Raw genomic sequence first — 23869 nt, forward strand, 5'->3', positions numbered from 1 at the left:
GGGGGGAGGAAAAAAAGTAGGAAGAGGGGGGGGCGCGGGACGTGCGCGTGCAATAGACGAGGCGCGAGTCGGAGCGAAGTGGGCAAGCCCCGCGCCGTCTGAACGCGCGGCCGGGAGGAAACTTGATCGGCTGGGGGAGGAGCAGCCGCCGCCGCCGCGAGAGGTGTGCGCCCTCCGGCCAGGAGCGGTGGAAGACTGAGGGGAGGGGGAGAGAGGGGGACAGCGGAGGAGGAGGCGGAGAGGGAGGGGGGCGCCGTCCGTCCGGGCGTCCCTCTGCTGCTGCTGCTGCTGTTGCTGCAAGGGCCGGCCTGGGGAGGAAGAGGAGGAGGTAGGGAGGACGCGGGGGGGGGGGGGCGATGTCTTCGGCGTCCCCCTCGGCCGCGCAGCTCCCGATCAAGCAGGAAAGCGGGCTGGCCATGCTGCACGAGCCCGGCCGTCGGGCCACTGCACTGGCAGCGCGAGCCGCTTTGGACGACGCGGCGGCGGCGGCGGAGGAGGAGGAATCGACGGGCGCGGGCCGGGAGCGGGTCTTGCTGCTGGCCGGGCCGGCCTCTCCGGCGCCGTCGCCGGCCTCGTCGTCGTCCTCGCCGCCCCCGGGGGCTGCAGCACCGTCGGCACCGTCGGCGTCGGGGCTGCTGTCGCTGTCGGCGGAGCACGTCGCGTGCGTGTGCGAGGCGCTGCAGCAGGGCGGCCACCTGGACCGTCTGGCGCGCTTCCTGTGGTCGCTGCCGCCGGGCGCGCTGCTGCGCGGCGGGGAGAGCCTGCTGAAGGCGCGGGCGCTGGTGGCCTTCCACCGGGGCCTCTACGCCGAGCTCTACGGCATCCTGGAGGGCCACAGCTTCGGCGCCGCCAGCCACCCGCTCCTGCAGGAGCTCTGGTACAAGGCGCGCTACCGCGAGGCCGAGCGCGCCCGCGGGCGGCCCCTGGGCGCCGTCGACAAGTACCGCCTGCGCCGCAAGTTCCCGCTGCCGCGCACCATCTGGGACGGCGAGGAGACCGTCTACTGCTTCAAGGAGAAGTCGCGCAACGCCCTCAAGGAGCTCTACCGGCAGAACCGCTACCCGTCGCCCGCCGACAAGCGGCACCTGGCCAAGCTCACCGGCCTCTCGCTCACGCAGGTCAGCAACTGGTTCAAGAACCGCCGACAGCGCGACCGCAATCCGGCCGAGCCGCAGGCCAAGAGGTGAGACGGGGCGGCGCTCTGCACGCGCTCAGAGGACCGGGGCAGGGAAGGATGGGGGTTGTCCGCACACAGACACCTGGCCGCGCCTACTACCTACCCCCCCCACCACCACCCACACCTTCCCTTCCCTTCTGGCCCCTTCTTGGATTTTCTTCTGGTCCCCTTCTCTCCCCCATTCCTCTTTCCCCAGGTTTTCCACCCTCTCTCTTTTTCTCTCCTCTTTTCCCCCTGGTTTTCTTCTCTCCCCCTTTCCTTCCCCTTCTGCCTTATTTTCTTTTGGCCTACCTCTACCCCCCATTTCTCTTCTCCCTGATTTTGTTCACAACCTGCTCCTTTTCCCCAGTTTTCTTCTAGCCCACTTTTCTCCCCTTTACTTTCCGCCCCCCCCCCCACCACTCTTTCCTTCTTTTCCATGATTTTCCCCTCTCCCCTCTTCCTTTCCTCCTTTCCCTTATTCTAGCCCACTTCCATCATCTCTTCCCTTCCTCTTCCCCGTCCTTGTTTCTTTCTTCTCTCCCATCCCCCTTGTTCCTAATTTTCCACTCTCCTCTCTCCTGTAGCCCTTTTCTCCCCTTTCCTTTGGCCTTCTCCCCTCAATTTATTTTGTTCTTCCGCTTCCTGGATGGCCTGATTCCCCCCCCCCCCTTCTTTGCTTTCCTGCTTCTATCCACCCCTATACCCCCCTTTTTTTTTACTTGCTTCACCTTAAAGTGCAAATTCTTCGGATTCTTTGGTTTGGGGTCAACCTTGTGAAGTCAAGACCCTCTTTCCACTTGGAGGAAACCGCAGCTGGGACTCCCTTTTTACAGTGCCATGGAATAGTTTTGCTTTGTGTGCAGTGATGGGCAGCATTTGAACCCAGGGCTTCCCGGCACAGACCTTCAGCTCTCAGTTTCTCTCCATCCTTTCCTGCCCCGCTGTCTGACTCCCGTTCCCCCCTCCCCATACCCTAACACCTTTCCCTTTCGCCTCCCTCCCTCTTTGCCCGGCTGTCTCCCTCCCTGCCTGCCTGTCCCCCCCCCCCTTTCCTGACTTTCCTTTCTGGACAAACATGGCGTTTTACCTTCAGCCCTGTTCTTTCTCCGCCACCCCCCCCCCTCTCCTTCTCACACTCCCTCTAAACACACCCACTCCTTGGCCGGCCTGCGCAGAGCTTGCAGGAAAGTGATTCCAGCAGGAAGAAAGAGAGTCTGCTGGCTTCTCTCCCCTTAAGCACAAACCCACCCCCCTATTCCTCACCCCCACCCCTGCAGGAACATTTCCCCGCAGTCTTTTCTAAAATCCAAATGGGTCCCACTCCCAGCAGCCACTTCCTTGGCAATTTAGGTCCTTCCCCCCCCCCCAAAAAAAAACCCCTCTAAAATTCTTTGTAACTCCATTCCTTTTGGGTAAGGTTTATGCATAGGCCTTTCCTCTCCTTCCACTTCCCTCCCCCATCCAAATCCCCATTTTCCAGGGCTTTGTTAGGGGATTCTTGTCCCAGGATCATCAGGCTTCCATTTCCTCTCTCCCCTAAAAAGACCCGGGTATGTTTTTGACCCCATAAGATGCCAGCTTCTGATTCCCGTGCCTGACACCATAGCACCAAGCTAGAATTTAAAACCTGCATTTTCCCAGAGGGAATTTTTCCAGTTCTCCAGCATCTCCCCCCCCCCACACACACACACACAGCAGCAGAAAACAAAGTTTGTTTTATTTCGTGAAGACTTGATTCCCTGTTTAAATTGTCCAGGCCTCCCTGGCATTCCTCCCTCCTGGCATTTTCTTGAAACACGCTGTCACTCCCTCTGGATCAGCCTCTTTGCTTTATCGGGAGCCCAAGGAGACTTCTCTCCTTCATGTTTTATTTGACAGCGTTAATCATTTGCCTGGGTTTCATGTCACCGAGAGGAAAAAAGGGAAACATGAGCACATGGCTCCGCTGGAGGGTAACCCCCCCCCCATTCCTGTCCTGACTTCTCTTGTTGTGAAACTTGATTCTGTCCTGATGGAGATTGGGTTTCCAGAGGAGAGGAGCAAGGTTCTCCAGCCCGCAACCCTAAGCCGCCTGTCTGTGGCCTGGAAAGATCCCAGTTTTGTCAGGAGGGCCACGCTGCGACAAAGCAGAGGAATTAAATATTGATTTAATAGTGGGCACATCTAAACTTAAAAAAAAAATTAGGAGTCTGGATATTTTGCAAGCCTTCATGGGGTATGTGTATGTCCTATGCTAAAGAAATCCACTTGCTGGGAGTGGAGGTCAATGGGACCCCCAAGAAAGCTCATTTCCCCCCCCCTCCGCCATTATTTTCCCCTTCCCTGGCAGCCCCCCCCTCCCGTAACCTCTCCGCTTTTCCTGCTTTGGGCTCCCCTTCCCACCACCGTCTGTAACTTTATCTGCCCCCCCCTCCTACAGCTTTCCTTTCTCCACCTCCCTCTTCTCTCCTGCTTATTAATGTTTAAGGAATCCAAAATCCCATTCCAAAAATGGCAGGGAAACTCAACAAAGCTCTCGATTTTTGTGTGGGTCTAATCTGGCAGGCTTCGCCGGGCCCAGGTGTTGCTGAGGCTCCGGGAGGGGGCTGGAAGTGGTAGGGGGAAGGGCGAGGGAAGCAGGGGGGGGGTCCTTGGATTGCCTGCAAGCGGCCAGGTGAGACCACCCCCCCCCACCAGGCGCATTCCAGTCCTCCAGCCCCCCTGTTGTTTCCTTTGCACTGGCAAAAAAAAGTCTCTTTCCCCCCTCCCCTTGTTTTTTTGAAAAGCCAGTACCCAAAGGTCCTCCTTGGAGGAAGGGCACGGGTTGTGCTGAGACGGCCTCTTTCTGTCCTTGGTGCACATGCTTCAAAGCCACAAATGGTGTGTCGTGGAGGGGGGGAGGGTAAAACCGGGCCAACCAGTCAGGAGAGCCCATCCAGGTTGATATGTGATTGGGGGGGGGGAGCAGTTTGACTAAGCAATTTGAGGTTTTCTTTCCGGCTCTTAGAATTTTTGGCCAGTGGTATCAGCTGCGAGAGGCAGAAACTCCCCAAACCATTAAATTACAGTGGCGGTTAAAAAAAAAAAAAAAAAAAAAAGCGCACGCACACAACAATTGTTCAATTCCTGGTTTTTGACCTGGCCAGGGAGGGGAGAAAGCTGGATTTCGCAGCACTTGGGGACAGATGTCATGGAAAACAAAACTTTCTTGATCCTTGATCTACTGGCGTGGGGGAGGGCTTGGTACTCCTGGCTCAGGTGTGATTGATTTAGCAGGAAGTCATAATCAAAATAGTCCAGAAGCTCCCTTTTTAATTTTTTTCAGTCGCTGTTTCATTTAAGGGAACGGGAAAGACATGTTGCCCAAAGCCAGGTGACTCAGGATTGCCGGTGGCTTGCGTGGTCTGACAACTGTGTGTTATTATTTCAACGTATTGCAGCTAAATTGGCTTATATGCCTGCTCAAGGACATCAACTTATCTGTGGCGTAGTGGTAGAGAGCGGTGGCTTCTAATTTGGCAATCTGGGTTTGATTCCCCGCTCCTCCACATGCAGCCAGCTGGGTGACCTTGTGCCAGTTACAGTCCTGATAGTGCTGTTCTCACAGAGCAGTAATATACGGGCTCTCGGTTCCACCGACTGCTCATGGTGCCTGTTGTAGGAAGAGGCAGGGAAGGCGATTGTAAGCCACCTTGTGACTTTGTGGGATATAAAAAAACAACTCTTCTTCTTCTACCCTCCTTTCCTTTTTTAAAAATGCAAGTATGATTCATCGGCCTTTACTGGGAACCAAGAGCTTGCGTAGTGCGGTAGTGGTTAAAAGTGTTGGGCCAGGATTTCAGAGACCTGAGTTCAAATCTCTACTTGGTCGGTGCAAGGTTGCTGGGTGCTCTTGGGCCACTGACGCACGCTCCAGCTGTTCTACCTCACAGGGTTGTGATGAGAGTAAAGTGGAAGAGAAGAGAATTTGGTCAGCTGTTTTGAGCCCCCCTGGGGACACATGAAGGATGTAAACCAGGGGTAGTCAAACTGCGGCCCTCCAGATGTCCATGGACTACAATTCCCATGAGCCCCTGCCAGCATTTGCTGGCAGGGGCTCATGGGAATTGTAGTCCATGGACATCTGGAGGGCCGCAGTTTGACTACCCCTGATGTAAACCAAATGTGGGGGGGGGGGTCGCAGCTCAGTGACAGACCATCGGCTTTCTGTGCAGAAGGTCCCAGGTTCTATTATTTATTATTACCATTAATATTATTACAATTATTTATATTCGTTATCCACTGTTTCTCCACAGACCCCGAGTAGGGGACATCAAATAAAGGATAACAAAATAAAATATGCGAGAATAAAATAAAATCTACAATAATTAAATTTAAGGCAATGAAAATGATGAATGGTTTGGAGACAAAGACATGAGGAAAGGTTGAGGTCTGTTTAGCCTGGAGAGGAGACGACTGAGAAGGGATCTGATAACCACCTTCAAGTACTTGCTCCTAGAGAAGATGGAGCAGAGTTGTTTTCTGTTGCCCCGGAGGGACAGACCAGAACCAATGGGTTGAAATAAATTCAAAGGAATTTTTGGCTAAACCTCCGGAAGAAGTTCCTAACAGTTGGCGCGGTTCCTCAGTGGAACAGGCTTCCTCATGAGGTGGTAGTTTCTCCTTCTTTGGCAGTTTTCAAGCAACAGCTAGATAGTCATCTTACAGAAATGCTGATCCTGTGAATTTAGGCAGATTGTGAGTGGGTGGGCAGAAGAGATTATGTCGGTGCTTGGCTTTTGTGGCCCTTTCTTGCCTGCCCAGGGAAATGTTGATTGGCATTTTGGGGTCGGGAGGCGAATTTCCTCTAGGCCAGAGTGGCCAGGGATTCTGGGGTTTTTTTTGGGGGGGGGGATTATCTGGGAATGGAATTGGGTTCCCTGTGGGTGGGTAGGTAGTGGTGAGTTCCTTGCATTCTGCAGGGGGTTGGAGTAGATGACCCTGGAGGTCCCTTCCAACTAGTTCTGCCTTCACTGCCTATTAATAACCTTTCCATGGCAGGCGGGGGGAGGGAGTGATTTTTAACAGCCCCAGATGGCTGAGTGGGGCTTTGATAAAGAGGCCAGGGTTTTTTTTTATGATGTTTACTGGTTTTCAGGGTCCCGCAGGGCTCTCAGTTGGAAGAGCGTTCCATCCAGTTGGGGCCAGGTCCGAAAAGGCCCTGGCTGTGGTTGCCAGTTTGAGTTTCCTGGAGCTGGGGACCCTGAATAAATTGTGCTGGCTCAACCTTAAGGCCCTTTGGGGAGTTATATGGGAACCCGAGCATCTCCAGCTCAATGTGGAACTGATTCCAGGAGGGCGGTATAGAAATTCAATTAATAACAATAAAAATATGTAAGAGTGCTTTAGGATGCTTAGGGCTGATCCTGCTCTGAGCAGGGGGTTGGACTAGATGGCCTGTATGGACCCTTCCAACTCTATGATTCTATGATTCTATGAGTGAGATTCTGGAGAGAGCAGCTGCCAATCTGAGCTGCCAGCCTTGATGGACCAGTGGTACAAATCAGCCTCACGTGTGTCAATAAAATATTCGAGATGCAAGGGTGCACAGTGCGTACCCCTAAAAGGTGCTCTTTGCTTGCATGCGCTCGTGATAGAACTTTGCAAGGGGAGAGGAACTTTGGGTTGTCTCCCCGGCCAACCTAAACTGAAAGGGCTTTGCTTCCTCTCTGTGGCACACAAGTTTGAAATGTTTTTTTCCTTCCTATCACAGAGTTTACTAATTACTAATTTGCCACCATTTGCTCTTGCCTTATATCTCCACAGTTATGACGGCTGCTCATTTAGTCTGACAAAGGGTGCTTGCACTCAAAAGCTCACGCCTTGAATAAATCTTTGTTGGTCTTGAAGGTGCCCCTGGACTCTGGTTTTGTTGGGCTGCTTCAAACCGACACGGCTACCCACTTGAACCTAACATTTATGCCGACTCTTTGAAGAGCACATTTTCTTTTTCTTCTAGGGCTTGTTTCTCCAACTTCTTAATCCTCCTCATTAATTCCCCGCCTCCCCGCCCCCTATCCTTTATAGCAATAAGAGTTTGTGGTGCAGAGGAGCAAAATCAGGGCTGTAAAAGACGGTCTCGGTGGGGAGCAAAGGTGTGACATAAATTATAACAATCTGAAGAACAAACAACCAAAGCCCTTTCCTTATTTGCAGGAGTGTGCGACTCCCTCCCCCCTCCCCAGCCCCAACCATGCTTTGGTTCCCTAGCCGCCATAGGTTTGGGTGCCTTCTCTTTCATTTTTCCCCGGGGGTGGTGTTTTCCTCTCCTCGGGGCCTAGAAACCAGGAATAGAAAACATCTGACGCATTTTGGCCACAGCTCTCACCCTGGTGGCACATTTGTCAGTTCAAATGGCCATTTGGAACTGCTCACTGATCGGGGTATCACTTTACCGGCTGCGCATTGTTTGATGTCGGCCGCCATGCGCCACGTCCAAGACCTTTCCGTCTGTCTCCGCTCCCCTCTCCGAAGCCTGCCGGCGTGGCAGATTTGTTCAGCCCCAGAAGTTGCTTGCATCTAAAACTGGCGTGGAGCAAACGTTTTTTTTATCCCTGGAGCCCCTGTGCTCAGAAATGGAAGGGAAAATATTTGGGGACTTTTAGAGAGAAGGCGGGTTGGAGGCACGGTGGAAGTTTAAGAATCGCTTGCATGGGTTTTTCTCTTCCTGGTCGGGCCTGGACCATGGGGCTTGTCTACAGAAAGGTGATCCGAATTCGGTTCAAGGCAGTAAAGAAGGTGGATTAATAAAAATGAATTTTAAATAAATGTGCATCCTGCTCCCTCGCCCCGGAATGGGACTCTGGATGGTTAACCGCATTTAAAACACACCCCATAAGAACAATCAAAAGATGCAATAAAGATACTTTAAAAATCTAAAAAGATAAACATAAAATCCATCCCCATTAAAATCTGCCCACTGTCAAGCAGGGTAAGATATAGGGATGCCAGACCCCAGTGGGAGTTGGAGGTCTCCAAAGGCCAGACCATACCACTCTGCCGTAGGTCAGCTGACCAACGGGAGAGACTTACCAAAAAGAAGGGAGAAGCACCTGGCATTTCAGCAGCAGGCCTATGTGACTTCAGCGTGACCCGGAAGTGATGTGGCAACCATAGAGTTCGTGCCGCAAAACAAAGCATGGCCCTGAAGTGCCTATGTCACTTCCGGGTCATGTTGGAAATCATGTAGACACAGGGCTGAATCATCCAATGAAACATCCAGCTACCAGTCAGCCCACCGACTGCTTGGAGAGATCTGGGAACCTTGTAGGATGCGTGGACGGTGAAAACACATTCAAAGCATGACAGCTGCCCAGCGGATCCCGGTCACCCAAGGCTGCCTGAAGAAGAGCGCCCTGTGGATCCTAGGAAGGTCCCCTGAGGCTCATACCTCTTCAGGCAGCTGGTTCCAAAGGATGGGGGCCACTACCAAGAAGGCCATCGTCCTTGTTGACGCAAACCCCAGTAGCTGAAAGGCTCTGCCCCTGTAATTCTGGGAAGATAGTCAATCGAACACGTACTCTTAAGGTGCCCTACCTTCAACTCTATAAGAAATAAATTCATCCTGCCATTACTCATGGATTCCTCCAAACAAAGAAAAAGTTATATTCCTCCTGTGGAATAGGAGGGGCCATATTATTAAGCAGGTTGCCAAATTTTGTGCACATGTGCTTAGCACATGGGAAAGACAATTTAAGCTTAAGTAAAGATTTTTAGAGGAATTTTACTGTGCATTTTTTATAATGTACCCATCAATTATACAATTTTATATATTTTAAATTTTGTACTGGCTCCCTGGTTATGCAATTTCCTGCTGTGAAATGTTTTTTCTTGCTATCTGTTTTATCTGGCCGCAGGGCTGTATTAAAATAAATTTGAATTTGACACAAGGTGGGTAGTTTGTGGGCCTTCAACAAATGCCAAGATGAAGCTTGGAGAATACAGGGAGCATCGGGCTGGGAAAGGCAGTCCTGAATTTTATTTATTTATTTATTTATTTATTTATTTATTTATTTTTATACTTATATACCGCCGCTCTCCAATGTGGCGGTTTACAGAAATTCATAAAACAATAAAATCCCATAAAAACCCATTAAAACACAATATCACGATGGCAGATAGTAACCCACTCCCCTATTTATTTTTAGATTTATATACTACCACTCTCAATATTGTCTCTCAGCGGTTTACAATAAAATAATAAAAATACAATACAGCCCCCTTAAACCGCCTTAATACATTATAAGATGGCAATATTTTCAGAGTTCTACTCTCCCACCCCCTGTTCAGCGTATGGGCCAAATGCTCTGTTTCTTTGGGAGCGACAGAACTGATCTAACAAGCACTAAGGGAATCCCCAATTGGTAACACTTGAGACCCCACCTTTTCCTCAACCATACGCCCGGCGGAAGAACTCCGTCTTTCCGGCCCGGCAGAATGTTGACAACTCTGACAGGGCCTGTAGCTCTTCCGGGAGCTCCTTCCACCATGTTGGGATCAGGGCCAAAAAAGCCCTGGCCCTGTTCAAGGCCAGGCAAACATCTCAGGGGCCAGGACAACCAGTATTTTCATGCTCACAGAGTGAAGCTCCCTGCAGGGAGCATAAGCAGATAAGCCAGGGGTAGTCAAACTGCGGCGTCCTCCAGATGTCCATGGACTACAATTCCCATGAGCCCCTGCCAGCATTTGGACATCTGGAGGGCCGCAGTTTGACTACCCCTGAGATAAGCAATCCCGCAGATAAGTGGGGCCCAAGCCGTGAATAGCCTTAAAGGTCAAAACCAATGCCTTGCACTTGACCCGGAAGCAGACTGGCAACCAGTGAAAATGTTGAAGCATTGGCTGGATGCAGGCCCTCCAAAGTGTTCTGGCTTTCCTTCCCCCCCCCCCCCAAAAAAAAGAAACGAAAACAAATTTAGAGTTCAGTGGCACCTTTAAGGCCAACCAAATTTTCTTCAAGGTATGAGCTTTCATGCGCATGTACTCTTCCTCAGATACAATGTCATGGAATGGAAGTAATCAGTTCATACTTACTGAAGGAGAAGAAGGGTTGGTTCTTATATGCCGCTTTTCTCTCCCCGAAGGAGGCTCAAAGTGGCTTACAATCACCTTCCCTTTCCTCTCCCCACAACAGACACCCTGTGAGGGAGGAGAGGCTGAGAGAGCCCTGAGATTACTGAAGAAGAAGAAGAGTTGGTTCTTATATGCCGCTTTTCCCTACCCGAAGGAGGCTCAAAGCGGCTTACAGTCGCCTTCCCATTCCTCTCCCCACAACAGACACCCTGTGAGGTGGGGGAGGCTGAGAGAGCCCTGATATCACTGCCCGGTCAGAGCAGTTTTATCAGTGCCATGGCGAGCCCAAGGTCACCCAGCTGGCTGCATGTGGGGGAGTGCAGAATCGAACCCGGCTCACTAGATTAGAAGTCCGCACTCCTAACCACGACACCAAACTGGCAGCGTGTGAGAGTAAATTAACATACAGCATAATGAAAATGGTTAGCAGATTCCAGAGATAAATAGGGGGAAATAGCAATTTGGATTTGCTTGTGTTCACTTGAGATTGAAACGCATGGGGACCATTTGGCTTGCAATAAACATGTCCACATTAAGAGAAAAGTGGCCAAATAGATAATCAATTACTGACAGCAGTTAGCTGAGATTCTCCACCAATGTTTTGCTTGGCTTCCTGGTTTGGCATCCAATGTGAGTTTTCGTCTGCTGGTGAGTGCAGCCCAAGTCAAGTTGATTCTGTACAAGGTGGGCATCTTGGTGAGCCAGCATGGTGTAGTGGTTAAGAGCGTTGGCTTCGGACAACTCTGCTTTATTCTTGCAACATATTGCGGCTATATTGGCTTATATACCCGCTCAAAGGCATTAACTTATCTGTGGTGTACTGGTTAAGAGCAACGGCTTCTAAACTGGAGAGTCAGGTTTGATTCCTTGCTCTTTCACATGCAGCCAGCTGAATGACCGTGGACCAGCCACGGTCCTGTTAGAGCTGCTCTCCCTGTTCAGTTCTTTCAGGGCTCTCTCGGCTTCACCTCCCTCACAGGGTGTCTGATGTGGGGAAAGGAAGGGAAGGCAATTGTCAGCCACTTAGAGACTCCTTTGGATAGCTTGGCATTTGTTTGTTTGTTTGTGTAGATTTTTATACCACCTTTCCCCTCCTCTAATCTGGAGGACCAAGTTTTGATTCTCCACTCTTTCACATGCAGCCAGCTGGGTGACCTTGGGATGGACACAGTTTTCTTCGAGCTCTCTCAACCCTGCCATCCTCACAGGGTGTCCATTGTGGGGAAAGAATGGGAAAAGTGCTTGTAAGCCGCTTTGAGACCTCTTTGGGGTGCTGAAAAGATAGGTATAAAAAAGCAGCTCTTCTTTTTCTCCTTCTAGAAAGGAAAACGTGTTTTCTCTGCCCACACCTTAAAAAATGGGCCTGGAATTGTCAAAGGAACAAGTACAAAGAATAATATTGTCTAACTTTCAAAGAGTGCTTTTCACGATTGTGAACGTGAAATGCTTTTATCTGGACAGTCCAGATAAAAGGTAGGCTAGCACTGGTTCCAGGGGTCGATCGGGGCTTTGAGCTTAGCATTGCCATAGTTCTAGCCCCGATGTGTCATGGCACACGGCGTCTTTGGAAAGCAGCACCCCCGTCTACCATGCAAAAGCACAAAAGGCCTCTTCTGGGTGCCCTCTAGCCCCTGGGGGGCACTTAAAGCAGCTTTCAATATACCCTTCTTTCTAGAGCCTCTTGTGGCGCAGGGTGGTAAGGCAGCAGTAATGTTGTCTGAAAGCTCTGCCCATGAGGTTGGGAGTTCGATCCCAGCAGTCGGCTCAAGGTTGACTCAGCCTTCCATCCTTCCGAGGTTGGTAAAATGAGTACCCAGCTTGCTGGGGGGTAAACAGTAATGACTGGGGAAGGCACTTGCAAACCACCCCGTATTGAGTCTGCCATGAAAACGCTAGGGGGTGTCACCCCAAGGGACAGACATTACTTAGTGCTTGCACAGGGGATACCTTTACCTTTTTACCCTTTTTTCTGACCTTCGTAGTTTACAGGTTGTATCAGGTGAATTCCAGACACAGAATCGTGACCATAATACTGGGGTAGGGTGGGATGTAAAACAATTTGTAAAACAATTTGGGGATTTCAAGTTGTAGGTTTGCAACAAATGCATCTCCAGAATCTCCTTCTTTGGCAGTTTCTAAGCAGAGGCTAGAGAGCCATCTAATAGAAATGCTGATTCTGTTGCCTTGAAGACTGTGAGTGGGTGTCAGTGCTTGGCTCTTGCAGCCCGTGGAAATGTTGATCACCACTTTGGGGTCGGGAAGCGAATTTCTTGCTGGCCAGACTGGCCACGAATTTGGGGGCGAGGGGAGCATCATTTGGGCATGGAATTGGGGTCTCTGTGGACAGGCAGGTAGTTGTGAGTTTCCTGCATTCTGCAGGGAGTTGGACTAGTTGACCCTGGAGTCTCTTCCAGCTCCGTGATTCTATGAGTCTTCTCACACACACACACACTCCAGTCGTGCACAATTTTGCAATAATGAATGTGCCTCACATGCAGATATGCCGCGAAAATTATCCCCTTCCCAGCCCCGTGGATCCCAATGGGAGAGTTAGGCCCGTGTTTAAATCTCTTCCCATCGAGATCAATATGGAAGTGCTTTGAAAAGGCATCTTCCCCTGTGCTCCCAATGGGGAATCCAAAGTGGCTCACAACATAACTCTTCCCTCCTTTATTCCGTCCTACGAACACCATGGATAGGTTAGGCTGAGAGAGAAACTGGCTCATGGTCACCCAGCGTAGTTGTACTGAGCTGGGCAGCCCAGGCAAGTCTGATCTTGGCAAATCTCAGACACTAACCAGGGTCAGCACTGGCTAGTATTTGGATGGGAGACCTCCAAGGAACGCTAGGGGCATGACGCAGAGGCAAGCAATGGCAATCCACCTCCGAAATTCTCTTGCTTGGCTGCCAGCAGGAACTGATCCCTGCCCTCCTCTAAGCAACAACCTTTCAGATCCTTCAATCCTGTCCCCTCTGTCTCCTCTTCTCCAGGCTGGACAACACCAAGTCTTTCCTCTCCAGGAGTTCATGCTGAGGCCTTCAGCACCCCCTCCTGCCTGATCCTTTTAAGGGAAGGTGCCGGAAATTGAACCTGGCACCTTCCACTTGACAAGCAGATGCCCTGCCTGTAAGGCACAGCCTTTCCCCACTTTGTAAATAACACTCTAACACTCTGCAGGGGTGTTATCTCCATGCCAAGTTACCCCTCTGCATATCATGGCTAATCCCATTGCCTCCTGATGTCATTTGGCATCTGAAAGCCCTCTACTCTTCCATGATAAAGGACAGATGGACTCAACAGAGCTCCTCCTCCACCACAGATGTGGGGTTCCTTTGAGGACCTCCTGGACTTTTGTTCTTCTCTGGTGCTCCGAACAAACTAGCAGAGTTACCCCTCTTGATCTGTCTCCTTAGAAGGCACCACATTTAGCCATAGAGAATGGCGATCCAGCATGGAAATATCCAGCCTTGTGATATAAGGACAGGTGGACAGACATAGTAAAGGTAAAGGTATCCCCTGTGCAAGCACCGGGTCATGTCTGACCCTTGGGGTGACGCCCTCCAGCGTTTTCATGGCAGACTCAATACGGGGTGGTTTGCCAGTGCCTTCCCCAGTCATTACCATTTACCCCCCAGCAAGCTGGGTCCTCATTTTACCGACCTCGGAAGGAGGGAAGGCTGAGTCGACCTTGAGCCGGCTGCTGGGATCGAACTCCCAGCCTCATGGGCAGAGTTTTCAGACTGCATGTCTGCTGCCTTACCACTCTGCGCCACAAGAGGCTCTAATGGACAGACATATTTCTTACCAAACGTGAAAGACTTAACCAAAGGGACTGAGAAGAAAGGTATCTGAAGAAGTGAGAAACGACTGACAAAATCTCCTCCCCTGCCACAAATTTAGTTAGTCTTTAAGGTACTCCTGGACTTTTTCTCTCTTCTGCTTCCACAGACAGAATTAACACAGGTACCCATCTAGGGAGTGAGCCAAGACTCACAAAAGCTCCCCCCCCCTGCCATAAATGTCATTGGTTCAGCATGTGCTCCTGGATTCTGGCTCTTTTCCACTGGTAACCCATCTTGATCATTTCATAGGAACTTGCGCGTTGGTCTTCTCTGGTCAGTGCCTGGAGGAGAAACGTGTGACTGATACGTTGAGTTCTCCAGAGCCAGCATGGTGTAGCAGTTCAAGCGCCAGGCTAGGATCTGGGATGGCCAAGTTCAAATCCCCACTGAACCATGGAAAGTTCATGGGGGATCCTCAGCCAGCTACTGACCCTCAGCAGTCCCCTCTACCCAGGGTGATTGCAAAGGATTAAAAAAGGAACACAAGAACCCTGGGACCTTTTAAGAAAGGCAGGATAAAAATATAAAAGGGGAGACAAGGGTAGCCATGATGACTCCATGCAACTTAAATAATAAAAAACATGCAACAGAAATTTTAAAAAATAGAGAGCAAGGCAAAAAAAATGAATTGTTGAAGGGTTTCACAGCTGGTGTTGACTCGCTGTTAGAACCTAGAGTGGGAAGGGGCCATGCAGGCCATCTAGTCCAGCCCCCTGCTCAATGCAAGATCAGCCTCAAGCATCCAGGAGAAGGATCTGTCCAGCCGCTGCTTGAAGACGGCCAGTGAGGGGGAGCTCCCCACCTCCTTAGGCAGCCCCTTCCACTGCTGAACTAGACTCCTAGAATCCTAGAGTGGGAAGGGGCCATGCAGGCCATCCAGTCCCACCCCCTGCTCAATGCAAGATCAGCCTCAAGCATCCAGGAGAAGGATCTGTCCAGCCGCTGCTTGAAGACGGCCAGTGAGGGGGAGCTCCCCACCTCCTTAGGCAGCCCCTTCCACTGCTGAACTAGACTCCTAGAATCCTAGAGTGGGAAGGGGCCATAGAGGCCATCTGGTCCCACCCCCTGCTCAGTGCAGGATCAGCCTCAAGCATCCTGGAAAAGGATCTGTCCAGCCGCTGCTTGAAGACCCCCAGTGAGGGGGAGTTCCCCACCTCCTCAGGCAGCCCTTTCCACTGCTGAACTACTCTGTGTTTCTGTGGAGTTTCTGGGCTACGTGACCATGGTCTGACATTTTGCGGGTAGCCATAGCTGGCACTGTTAGAGGTAGAACGCAACAAGATGGGAACTGGCAAAATGTCAAGGACTAAAGCTACCAGACCACACAATCCCAAAAAGCCACAGCAACTAACCCATACTCTCCCCCCAGAAATGAGAAATGAGTAGGATTTTCAGTGCCTAGCTATTATGAATTCAGAGGAGGAAAAAGGGCCCCAGATCTAGTCCACTCTGTCTAGATCTCGGAAGCTCATCAGAGTCGGTGTTTGGAAAGAAGTCCACCCAGGAGGGCTCTGCAGAGGTAGGTAAGGGCAAACCAGCTCTGCTTTTCACTTCTCAGATCGGTTCTCGGGCTTGCTAGCTCCTTGGATTAAAATTGCATTAAAACATTTGTTTTTTATTTGGGACCGCACTGGAAATCGGAGCCGGGGGGCATGTTTCGCTCTCTGTAATTAATATAATTTTGCATATCGTAATCCCAGATTGCATCAGTGCCAGCATTCACACTTGATGGACAGGTTGTGCTTTGCTTTCGCTCTTCACTCTCCGAATGCACGGAAGGAGTCGGCGAGTAGAGAGGCAAACTATAGCCCTTGAGGAAAAAATCCACAATTATTGGGAAGATTGGAAGAACAGTGGTGCAGTGGTTAGGAGTGCAGAGTTCTAATGTGGCCTGCCGGGTTCAGTTCTACACTCCCCCACATGCAGCCAGCTGGGTGACCTTGGGCTCGCCACGGCACTGATAAAATTCTTCTGACTGAGCAGGAATCTCAGGGCTCTCTCAGCCTCACCCACCCCACAGGGGGTCTATCGTGGGGAGAGGAAAGGGAAGGCGACTGTAAGCCGCTTTGAGACTCCTTCGGGGAGAGAAAAGCGGCATATAAAAACCAACTCTTCTTCTTCTTCAGTAATCTCAGGGTTCTCTCAGCCTCACCCACCCCACAGGGTGTCTGTTGTGGGGAGAGGAAAGGGAAGGCGACTGTAAGCCGCTTTGGGCCTCCTTCGGGGAGAGAAAAGCGGCATATAAAAACCAACTCTTCTTCTTCTTCAGTAATCTCAGGGTTCTCTCAGCCTCACCTCCCTCACAGGGTGTCTGTTGTGGGGAGAGGAAAAGGAAAGAGAATGTAAGCCACTTTGAGCCTCCTTCGGGCGGAGAAAAGCGTCATGTAAGAACCAACTCCTTCTTCTTCTTAATTTTCCCACTCATTTTACCGTTCCTTTCTTCCAAATTTAGGCTGCTACTCCCAGTAAAGAAATCAGACAGTTAATTCATTTTGGTCTGTTCACCCAGTTGATAGCTGCATATGTTTGCATACAAGTAAAAAAATAAATAATTGAGACCTAGAATCGTAGAGTTGGAAGAACTTGTGGAGACCCTCTAGTCCAACCCCCAGCTCGATGCAGGATCATGCTAGCAGGGGTGGCCAAACTGTGGCTCTCCAGCAGGGGCTCATGGGAATTGTAGTCCACGGACATCTGGAGAGCCACAGTTTGGCCACTCCTGGGCTAGAGCATCTCTGACAAGTGTTAGACCAACCGCTGCTTTGTTTTTTTGTTTGGATTTTTATACAGCCCATTCTTTACAGCTCTGGGCAGTTTACATGGAACCCAAGTCAACCTATCTTCATAGGGCTTGGTCCCTTGGCCCTAGATCATCCTCGTCGCTCTCCTCTGTACCCTTTCAATTTTATCTACGTCCTTCTTGAAGTGAGGCCTCCAGAACTGCACACAATACTCCAGGTGTGGTCTGACCAGTGCCGTATACAATGGGACTATGACATCTTGTGATTTTGATGTGATGCCCCTGTTGATACAGCCCAAAATGGCATTTGCCTTTTTTACCGCTGCATCACACTGCCTGCTCATGTTTAGTTTACAATCCACAAGTACCCCAAGGTCTCATTCACACACAGTGTTACCTAGAAGCGTATCCCCCATCCAGTAGGCATGCTTTTCATTTTTCTGACCCAGATGCAGAACTTTACACTTATCTTTATTAAATTGCATCTTGTTCTCATTTGCCCATTTTTCCATGGTGCTCAGATCTCGTTGTCCATGGACTACAATTTACCAGGAGCCCTTCCCAGCTTGCTCGTGGGAACTGAAGTCCATGGACATCTGGAGTTTGGCCACCCCTGCAATAGAAGGCAACTTCACGAGTTTCCTGACTGTGGACAACCACGGATCAAGCCCCGTCCTGAGCATTGCAGTGCAGGGTTTTCTTGGCAGGAGATGAACGTAGGTGGTTTGCCAGTGCCTGCGTGGCATCAGAACCCTACGGGTCCTCAGTGGTCCCCCACCCAAACACTAGCCAGGGTTGACCCTGCTTAGCTTCCGAGATCTGACCAGATCGGCCTAGCCAGCTCAGAACTTCAGGGACGTCACAAGAGCGCATTTCCCCTTTTGCCGAGCGGAGCCGTAACATTTAGTACGCGTGTAAAATTTAAAAGCAGTGCCGTCTTCAACAGAGTTATTGCAATTTAAGCCTCTTGATTTCAGTGTGTTTAGGCTGGGTCGGCAGGATTGTACTGTACGCGCAACCGTGTTTTATTTAAACATTGGAAGCATACCTCCCACGCACGCGAAGCCGGCAGCTGTTGTATTGTCAACTGCCTAAAAATATTTGTGAGTCAGAAAAGGCAGAGGAAAGGTTGGGTGTAGGGGGATGGCTGAAACCAAATGGAAGATTTATTATTTGGCCCTAGAAATGGTCCTTTCTCCACCTGGTTGCAGGTAGCATTATTCAGTCACCCCATGTCCTCCACAGGGCCAGGTATATGGTGCAGTTAGACAATCAGATGCCCCCCTCCCCAAAGGAAGATCTACCACCATATCGGTGATCAGCGGATGCAGTCCCCCTTGACGCCTGGCTGACAGTCAGCCACGGTGGGGTGAGAGTTGATTTTTCACCACCATGATTTATCTATTGTTGTATGTTGTTTTAATGGGATTTTATTGGGGGGGTTATTGTAATTGGGGATCAGTCTTGTAACCCGCCAGGAGCCGCATGTCGAGAGTGGCAGGGAATCAGTCAATCAATAAAATAAATAAAGTATAAAGCGCTTGCTTAGCCAGAGCAGTATGGAGGTAGGTTTACTAGCTGCAGTGACTGTCCGCTTTGAAACTACTTCCGGCTTTCCCCTGCCGGAAAAGCTAGCCTCTGCCCTAAAGGTAAAGGTGAAGGTATCCTCTGTGCAAGCACCGGGTCATGTCTGAGCCTTGGGGTGACGCCCTCCAGCGTTTTCATGGCAGACTCAATACGGGGCGGTTTGCCAGTGCCTTCCCCAGTCATTACCGTTTACCCCCCAGCAAGCTGGGTACTCATTTTACCGACCTCGGAAGGATGGAAGGCTGAGTCAACCTTGAGCCGGCTGCTGGGATCGAACTCCCAGCCTCATGGGCAGAGCTTCAGTCTGCATGTCTGCTGCCTTATCACTCTGCGCCACAAGAGGCTTGTTAAAGATAACAATAACCTTGGGTGCAGAGCCAAGACCAGTGCATGTAAAGACGAGTGTGAGATTTTGTCCACTCACCCCGCTGCTTCTGTTTTAGCCATGTGCCTGAATGAGATCTTGGGGTACTTTCGGACTGTAAGCTAAGTATGAGCAAACAGGGTGATGCAGCAGTAAAGAAGGCAAATTCAGTCTTGGGGTGGATCAACAGAGGCATCCCCCTCACCAGTGCTCTTTATTGGCAAAGCGGCATACAAATCTTCTGAATAAAGAGTTGGTCTGTTCCATTCCACTGAAAGGGTACAGAGGAGAGCAACGAGGATGATCTGGGGCCAAGGGACCAAGCCCTATGAAGATAGGTCGAGGGACTTGGGAATGTTCAGCCTGGAGGAAAGGAGGTTGAGAGGGGACATGATAGCCCTCTTTAAGTATTTGAAAGGTTGTCACTTGGAGGAGGGCAGGATGCTGTTCCCCTATGAGGGAGGTGAGGCTGAGAGAGCCCTGATATTCCAGCCCATGGTCACCCAGCTGGTTGCATGTGGAGAAGGAGCGGGGAATCAAACCCGGCTCGCTAGATTAGAAGTCCGCACTCGTAACCACTACACCAAGCTTGCTCTTGAAGGGCCTGGAGGGGGTGGGAAGGGGAGAGGATCCCCAGGTCTGCTTCCCCACCACATTCTGCACGGTGGCGCCACTTGTGGGGTTTCTCAAAGCCGGAAGAATATTTCAGGGGGTTCTCAATGGTAAGACAAAGTTGAGAAAAGTGAATAAATACTGTCCTTTCTCTCTTGACTCTCAGCGAGTCAGATGGGAACCCCAGCACCGAAGACGAATCCAGCAAGGGGCAAGAGGACCTACCGCCACACCCCCTGGCCAACGCCTCTGATGGAGTGGCCAGCTTGAGCCTCCCTAGTCACCTGGAGCCCGTGTACATGCAGCAGCTTGGAAACACCAAAATCTCCTTGAGCTCTTCGGGCGTTTTGCTGAACGGGAACTTGGTCTCTGCCAGCCCCTCCCCGGTTTTCCTGAACGGCACCTCTTTCATCCAGGGTCCCAACGGGGTCCTTCTCAACGGACTCAACATGGGGGGCTCGCAAACCATCTCTTTGAGCCAGCCCAAGACGTCTCCGGATGCCTTGACCAACGGGGTCCCCATGGCCGACCTCTTGGCGACTTCTTCCGAAGACGTGAAAGACTTCAAGCTCCTCCAGGGTCCCATGTCCGGCTCGGCCGCTTCCTCCACCACCACCACGACCTACAGCTCCAGTCCGGTGCCGGCCTCCTTCCCCGGTTTGATCCCCAGCATGGAGGTGAAAAAGGAAGAAAGCGAAGAAGCCATCGCTTCTCAAGATGGCGGCTCCGTGGTGACGTTTACGGCCCCCGTCCAGATCAACCAGTACGGCATCGTCCAGATCCCCGGTTCGGCAGCCAACGCCCAGTTACTTAACGGAGGGATTGGGTTCTCGTCTCTGCAGCTGCCGCCCGTGTCAGTGGCTTCCTCCCAAGGTAAAAGCTTGTTTGTTTAAGCACGTTTTTATTTGCCAGGCAATTGAAACAAGATATTATCTGGCATCTCCTTGCAGCTGTGCCTGTATATTATCGGATCCGTCTTAGCCACTCTGCCGGGCCTTCCCTCGGTTTAGGGGGGGGTCGCGAGTGACATTGGCTAAACTAGAGATGTAACATCCCTGGAAACTTTGCAAAACTGGTTGGCTGGTGTGTGAGACAGGAGGCTGGGCTGGATTGACCACTGGTCTGGACTAGATGGACCCCTGGTCTGTTCCAGCAGGGCTCTCCTGATGTCCCTAGGAAGGCCTCAGCCTCTCTGCCCTGTTGCTGGCCCTCCAGAGGAACTGGTTGGCCCCTGTGTGAGACAGGAGGCTGGACTGGATGGACCCCTGGTCTGACCCAGCAGGGCTCTCCTGATGTCCTTAGGAAGGCCTCGGCCTCTCTGCCCTGTTGCTGGCCCTCCAGAGGAACTGGCTGGCCCCTGTGTGAGACAGGAGGCTGGACTGGAGGGACCCCTGGTCTGACCCAGCAGGGCTCTCCTGATGTCCTTAGGAAGGCCTCAGCCTCTCTGCCCTGTTGCTGGCCCTCCAGAGGAACTGGCTGGCCCCTGTGTGAGAGAGGAGGCTGAACTGGAGGGACCCCTGGTCTGACCCAGCAGGGCTCTCCTGATGTTCTTAGGAAGGCCTCGGCCTCTCTGCCCTGTTGCTGGCCCTCCTGGCCCCTGTGTGAGACAGGAGGCTGGACTGGATGTAAAATGCTTTGTTTATAATTTAGCCTAGGAAATTGAACTTTGGGCTATTTATTGTATAAATATCTTAGCTTTCTGTCAGAAAAATGACAAGTACACCCGGTAGCCAAGAGAGCTGCAAACTGTTGCACCTTATAGCAGGGGTAGTCAACCTGTGGTCCTCCAGATGTCCATGGACTACAATTTGCTGGCAGGGGCTCATGGGAATTGTAGTCCATGGACATCTGGAGGACCACAGGTTGACTGCCCCTGCCTTATAGTACCTTAGCATGCGGATCTGACTATTTACCCTCCGAGAGGCGGCTAAACTGAAAAACTGAAGGTAGAAACCCAAGTCTGCAGTAAACAAAATGTATTATCCGAAGAGAGAGAGCCTCTCACACCATTGCAATCTGTGGCATGGCCAACATGTTTTTGCAGCAAGCTATTTATAGCTTTGAAAGCACCGGCCTCTTTAACAAGGAATTATTCAAAACATTCTAGTTTATCAATCGCTGCCAACATTGTTCACATTGGAGCACATGAACCATTCCTTATACTGAATTGTAGCCTTGATCCCTCAGAGTCAGTCAGGTCTGCACTGGGGATTCCCAACCAGGGGTCCGAGGAGGCGGGAACTCCGGAGGGGGTCCGTGGCCCTTCCTCTCCTGCCGTGATCGACTTGGCCACAAGCTGGCTGCTCCTGTTACGTCCCGGTTCTGGGCCCAGAAGGGGGCGGAGCCTGTATGTCTATTCCCTCTGTCAACTAGCTCCTGTCTCTCCCCTCAGTTCTTGCCAAGCCTGCCTGGGTGGTGATGTCACTTCTGGGGGCGTGGCAAGCAGGCATAGCCGGCTGACATCACTTCCGGGGCTCCTCAAAGCTTGACAGTTTATTTCAGGGTCTCCTCCTCGGTGAAGAGGTTGGAAAAAAGACTGGTCTATGCAGACTGGTGGCAGCTCACCGTGGTCTGTGGTCTGAGGCAGAGGTCTTTCTCGTATGACTTGAAGGGCTGTCATAGAGAAGATGGAGCAGAGTTGTTTTCGGTTGGACCAGAGCCAGTGGATTGAAATAAATTCAGAAGAATTTCGGCTAGACATCCAGAAGTTCCGCGGTTCCTCAGTGGAACAGGCTTCCTCGGGAGGTGGTGGGCTCTCCATCTTTGGAGATTTTTAAGCAGAGGCTGGATAGCCATCTGACGGAGAGGCTGATTCTGTGAAGGCTCAAGGGGGTGGCAGGTGACAGTGGGTGAGCGAGAAGGTTGTGAGTGTTCTGTGTAGTGCAGGGGGTTGGACTAGATGACCCAGGAGGTCCCTTCCAACTCTATGATTCTATGATTCTATATTCCATCTCATCATCTGGAAGAAGTTCTTGGCAGTTAGAGTGGTCCCTCAGAGAAACAGGCTTCCTTCGGAGGTGGAAGGTTCTCCATCTTTGGAAGTTTTTAAGCAGAGGCTGGAGAGCCATCTGACAGAAATGCTGATTCTGTGGACTTAGGCAGATTGTGAGTGGGTGGGCAGAAGGGACTGTGTCAGTGCTTGGCTTTTGTGGCCCTTTCTGGCATGTCCAGGGAAATGCCAATTGCAACTTTGGGATGAGGAAGCCAATTTCTTCCAGGCCAGACTGGCCAGAAATTCTGGTTGCGGAGGCATCATCTGGGCATGGAATTGGAGCCACTGTGAGTGGGCAGATAGTTGTGAGTTTCCTGCATTGTTCAGGGGCGTTGGACTAGATGACCCTGGAGGCCCTCTCTGATTTCCTTTGGGCAGGGGATCTTGAGCTGGTTTTGGGCAGGGGACCTTTTTTTTGGGTGGGGGGGGGGTTGCACAAAGGGAAAGGAGTTGGGGAAGGAGAGAAGTTGGCAGGAAAATACCAGAAAGGCTGTAGGGGCTTTTGGAGAAGTGAAAGGGAAAACAGAGGGGAAGGAATTTTCACTGACTCAAATTTGCCGGTGGGAGGATGGCATTTTGGAATCTCCTCTCTCTGTTACAAACTACCATAGCAAAAAGCAGAATAATGGGTCAGAAGCTGCCTGCCTTGCCCTGCGACTGTTATTCTTACATAGAGTTCTTTGTGTGAACATTTGGAACTTGTAATTTATAGGTTCAGCTTGTTCTGTCACTTTATTTATTTCATTCATTTGATTTGTATACTGCCCTCCCAGTGAGCTGGCTTAACAGTTTTACCCGATATCGCTGCTTCTTGAATACACCAGGGCCTAGTCTCTGTGCCGGAATGCAGCCTAATAATTATTTATTTATTTATTTATTTATTTATTTATTTATTTATTTATTTATTTATTTATTTATTAGATTTATATACCACCCTCCCCGAAGGCTCAGGGCGGTTTACATTAAACTAATCAACAATACATGAAACAATATATTTAAAGGATTATTATGATTGCAGCATGTTTATCCTGCCATTCTTTTAAGGCAGGGGTAGTCAAACTGCGGCCCTCCAGATGTCCATGGACTACAATTCCCATGAGCCCCTGCCAGCATTTGCTGGCAGGGTCTCGTGGAAATTGTAGTCCATGGACATCTGGAGGGCCGCAGTTTGACTACCCCTGTTTTAGGTACTCAGAATGGCATACATGATCTCTGCCTCTCTCTCTCTCTCTGGCTTTCTCTCCCCATTCCTTTATCTTCCCAACAACCTTGTGAGGTAGGACGAGTCATAGGACGCTGACTGGCCCAAGGTCACCTAGAAAGCTCCACGACCGACGTTGGCTGTTTTTCCAAGCTGTGCTTGTGCATCATGTATAAATAGCAGTATCTGTCTCAGGAGCAGAGCTAACACCTAAGCAGAATTGTGCAAAATGATGAATATGAGAGTATATATGCTTGTTTGGCATACGTTCCTTGTGGGGA

The 23869-nt window shown here is 50.8% G+C and overlaps 1 protein-coding gene across 2 annotated transcripts in view; it reads left to right on the forward strand.

The window, feature by feature from the left end:
* The first annotated feature begins 260 nt into the window (after positions 1–260).
* Positions 261–23869, forward strand: part of SIX4 (SIX homeobox 4) — a 29935-nt gene continuing 6326 nt past the window's right edge. The window contains exons 1-2 of one of the 2 annotated variants that reach the window (XM_077323928.1): positions 262–1183; positions 19562–20268. In XM_077323928.1, the coding sequence (XP_077180043.1) occupies positions 357–1183; positions 19562–20268 (1534 nt within the window). In that variant the 5' untranslated portion in view covers positions 262–356. Of the gene's footprint in view, positions 1184–19561; positions 20269–23869 lie in introns of both variants that reach the window. The other variant, XM_077323929.1, reaches the window with a different exon arrangement.

The sequence above is a fragment of the Paroedura picta genome, chromosome 2 (assembly GCF_049243985.1).
Source record: "Paroedura picta isolate Pp20150507F chromosome 2, Ppicta_v3.0, whole genome shotgun sequence".
NCBI classification, from domain to species: Eukaryota; Metazoa; Chordata; class Lepidosauria; order Squamata; family Gekkonidae; genus Paroedura; species Paroedura picta.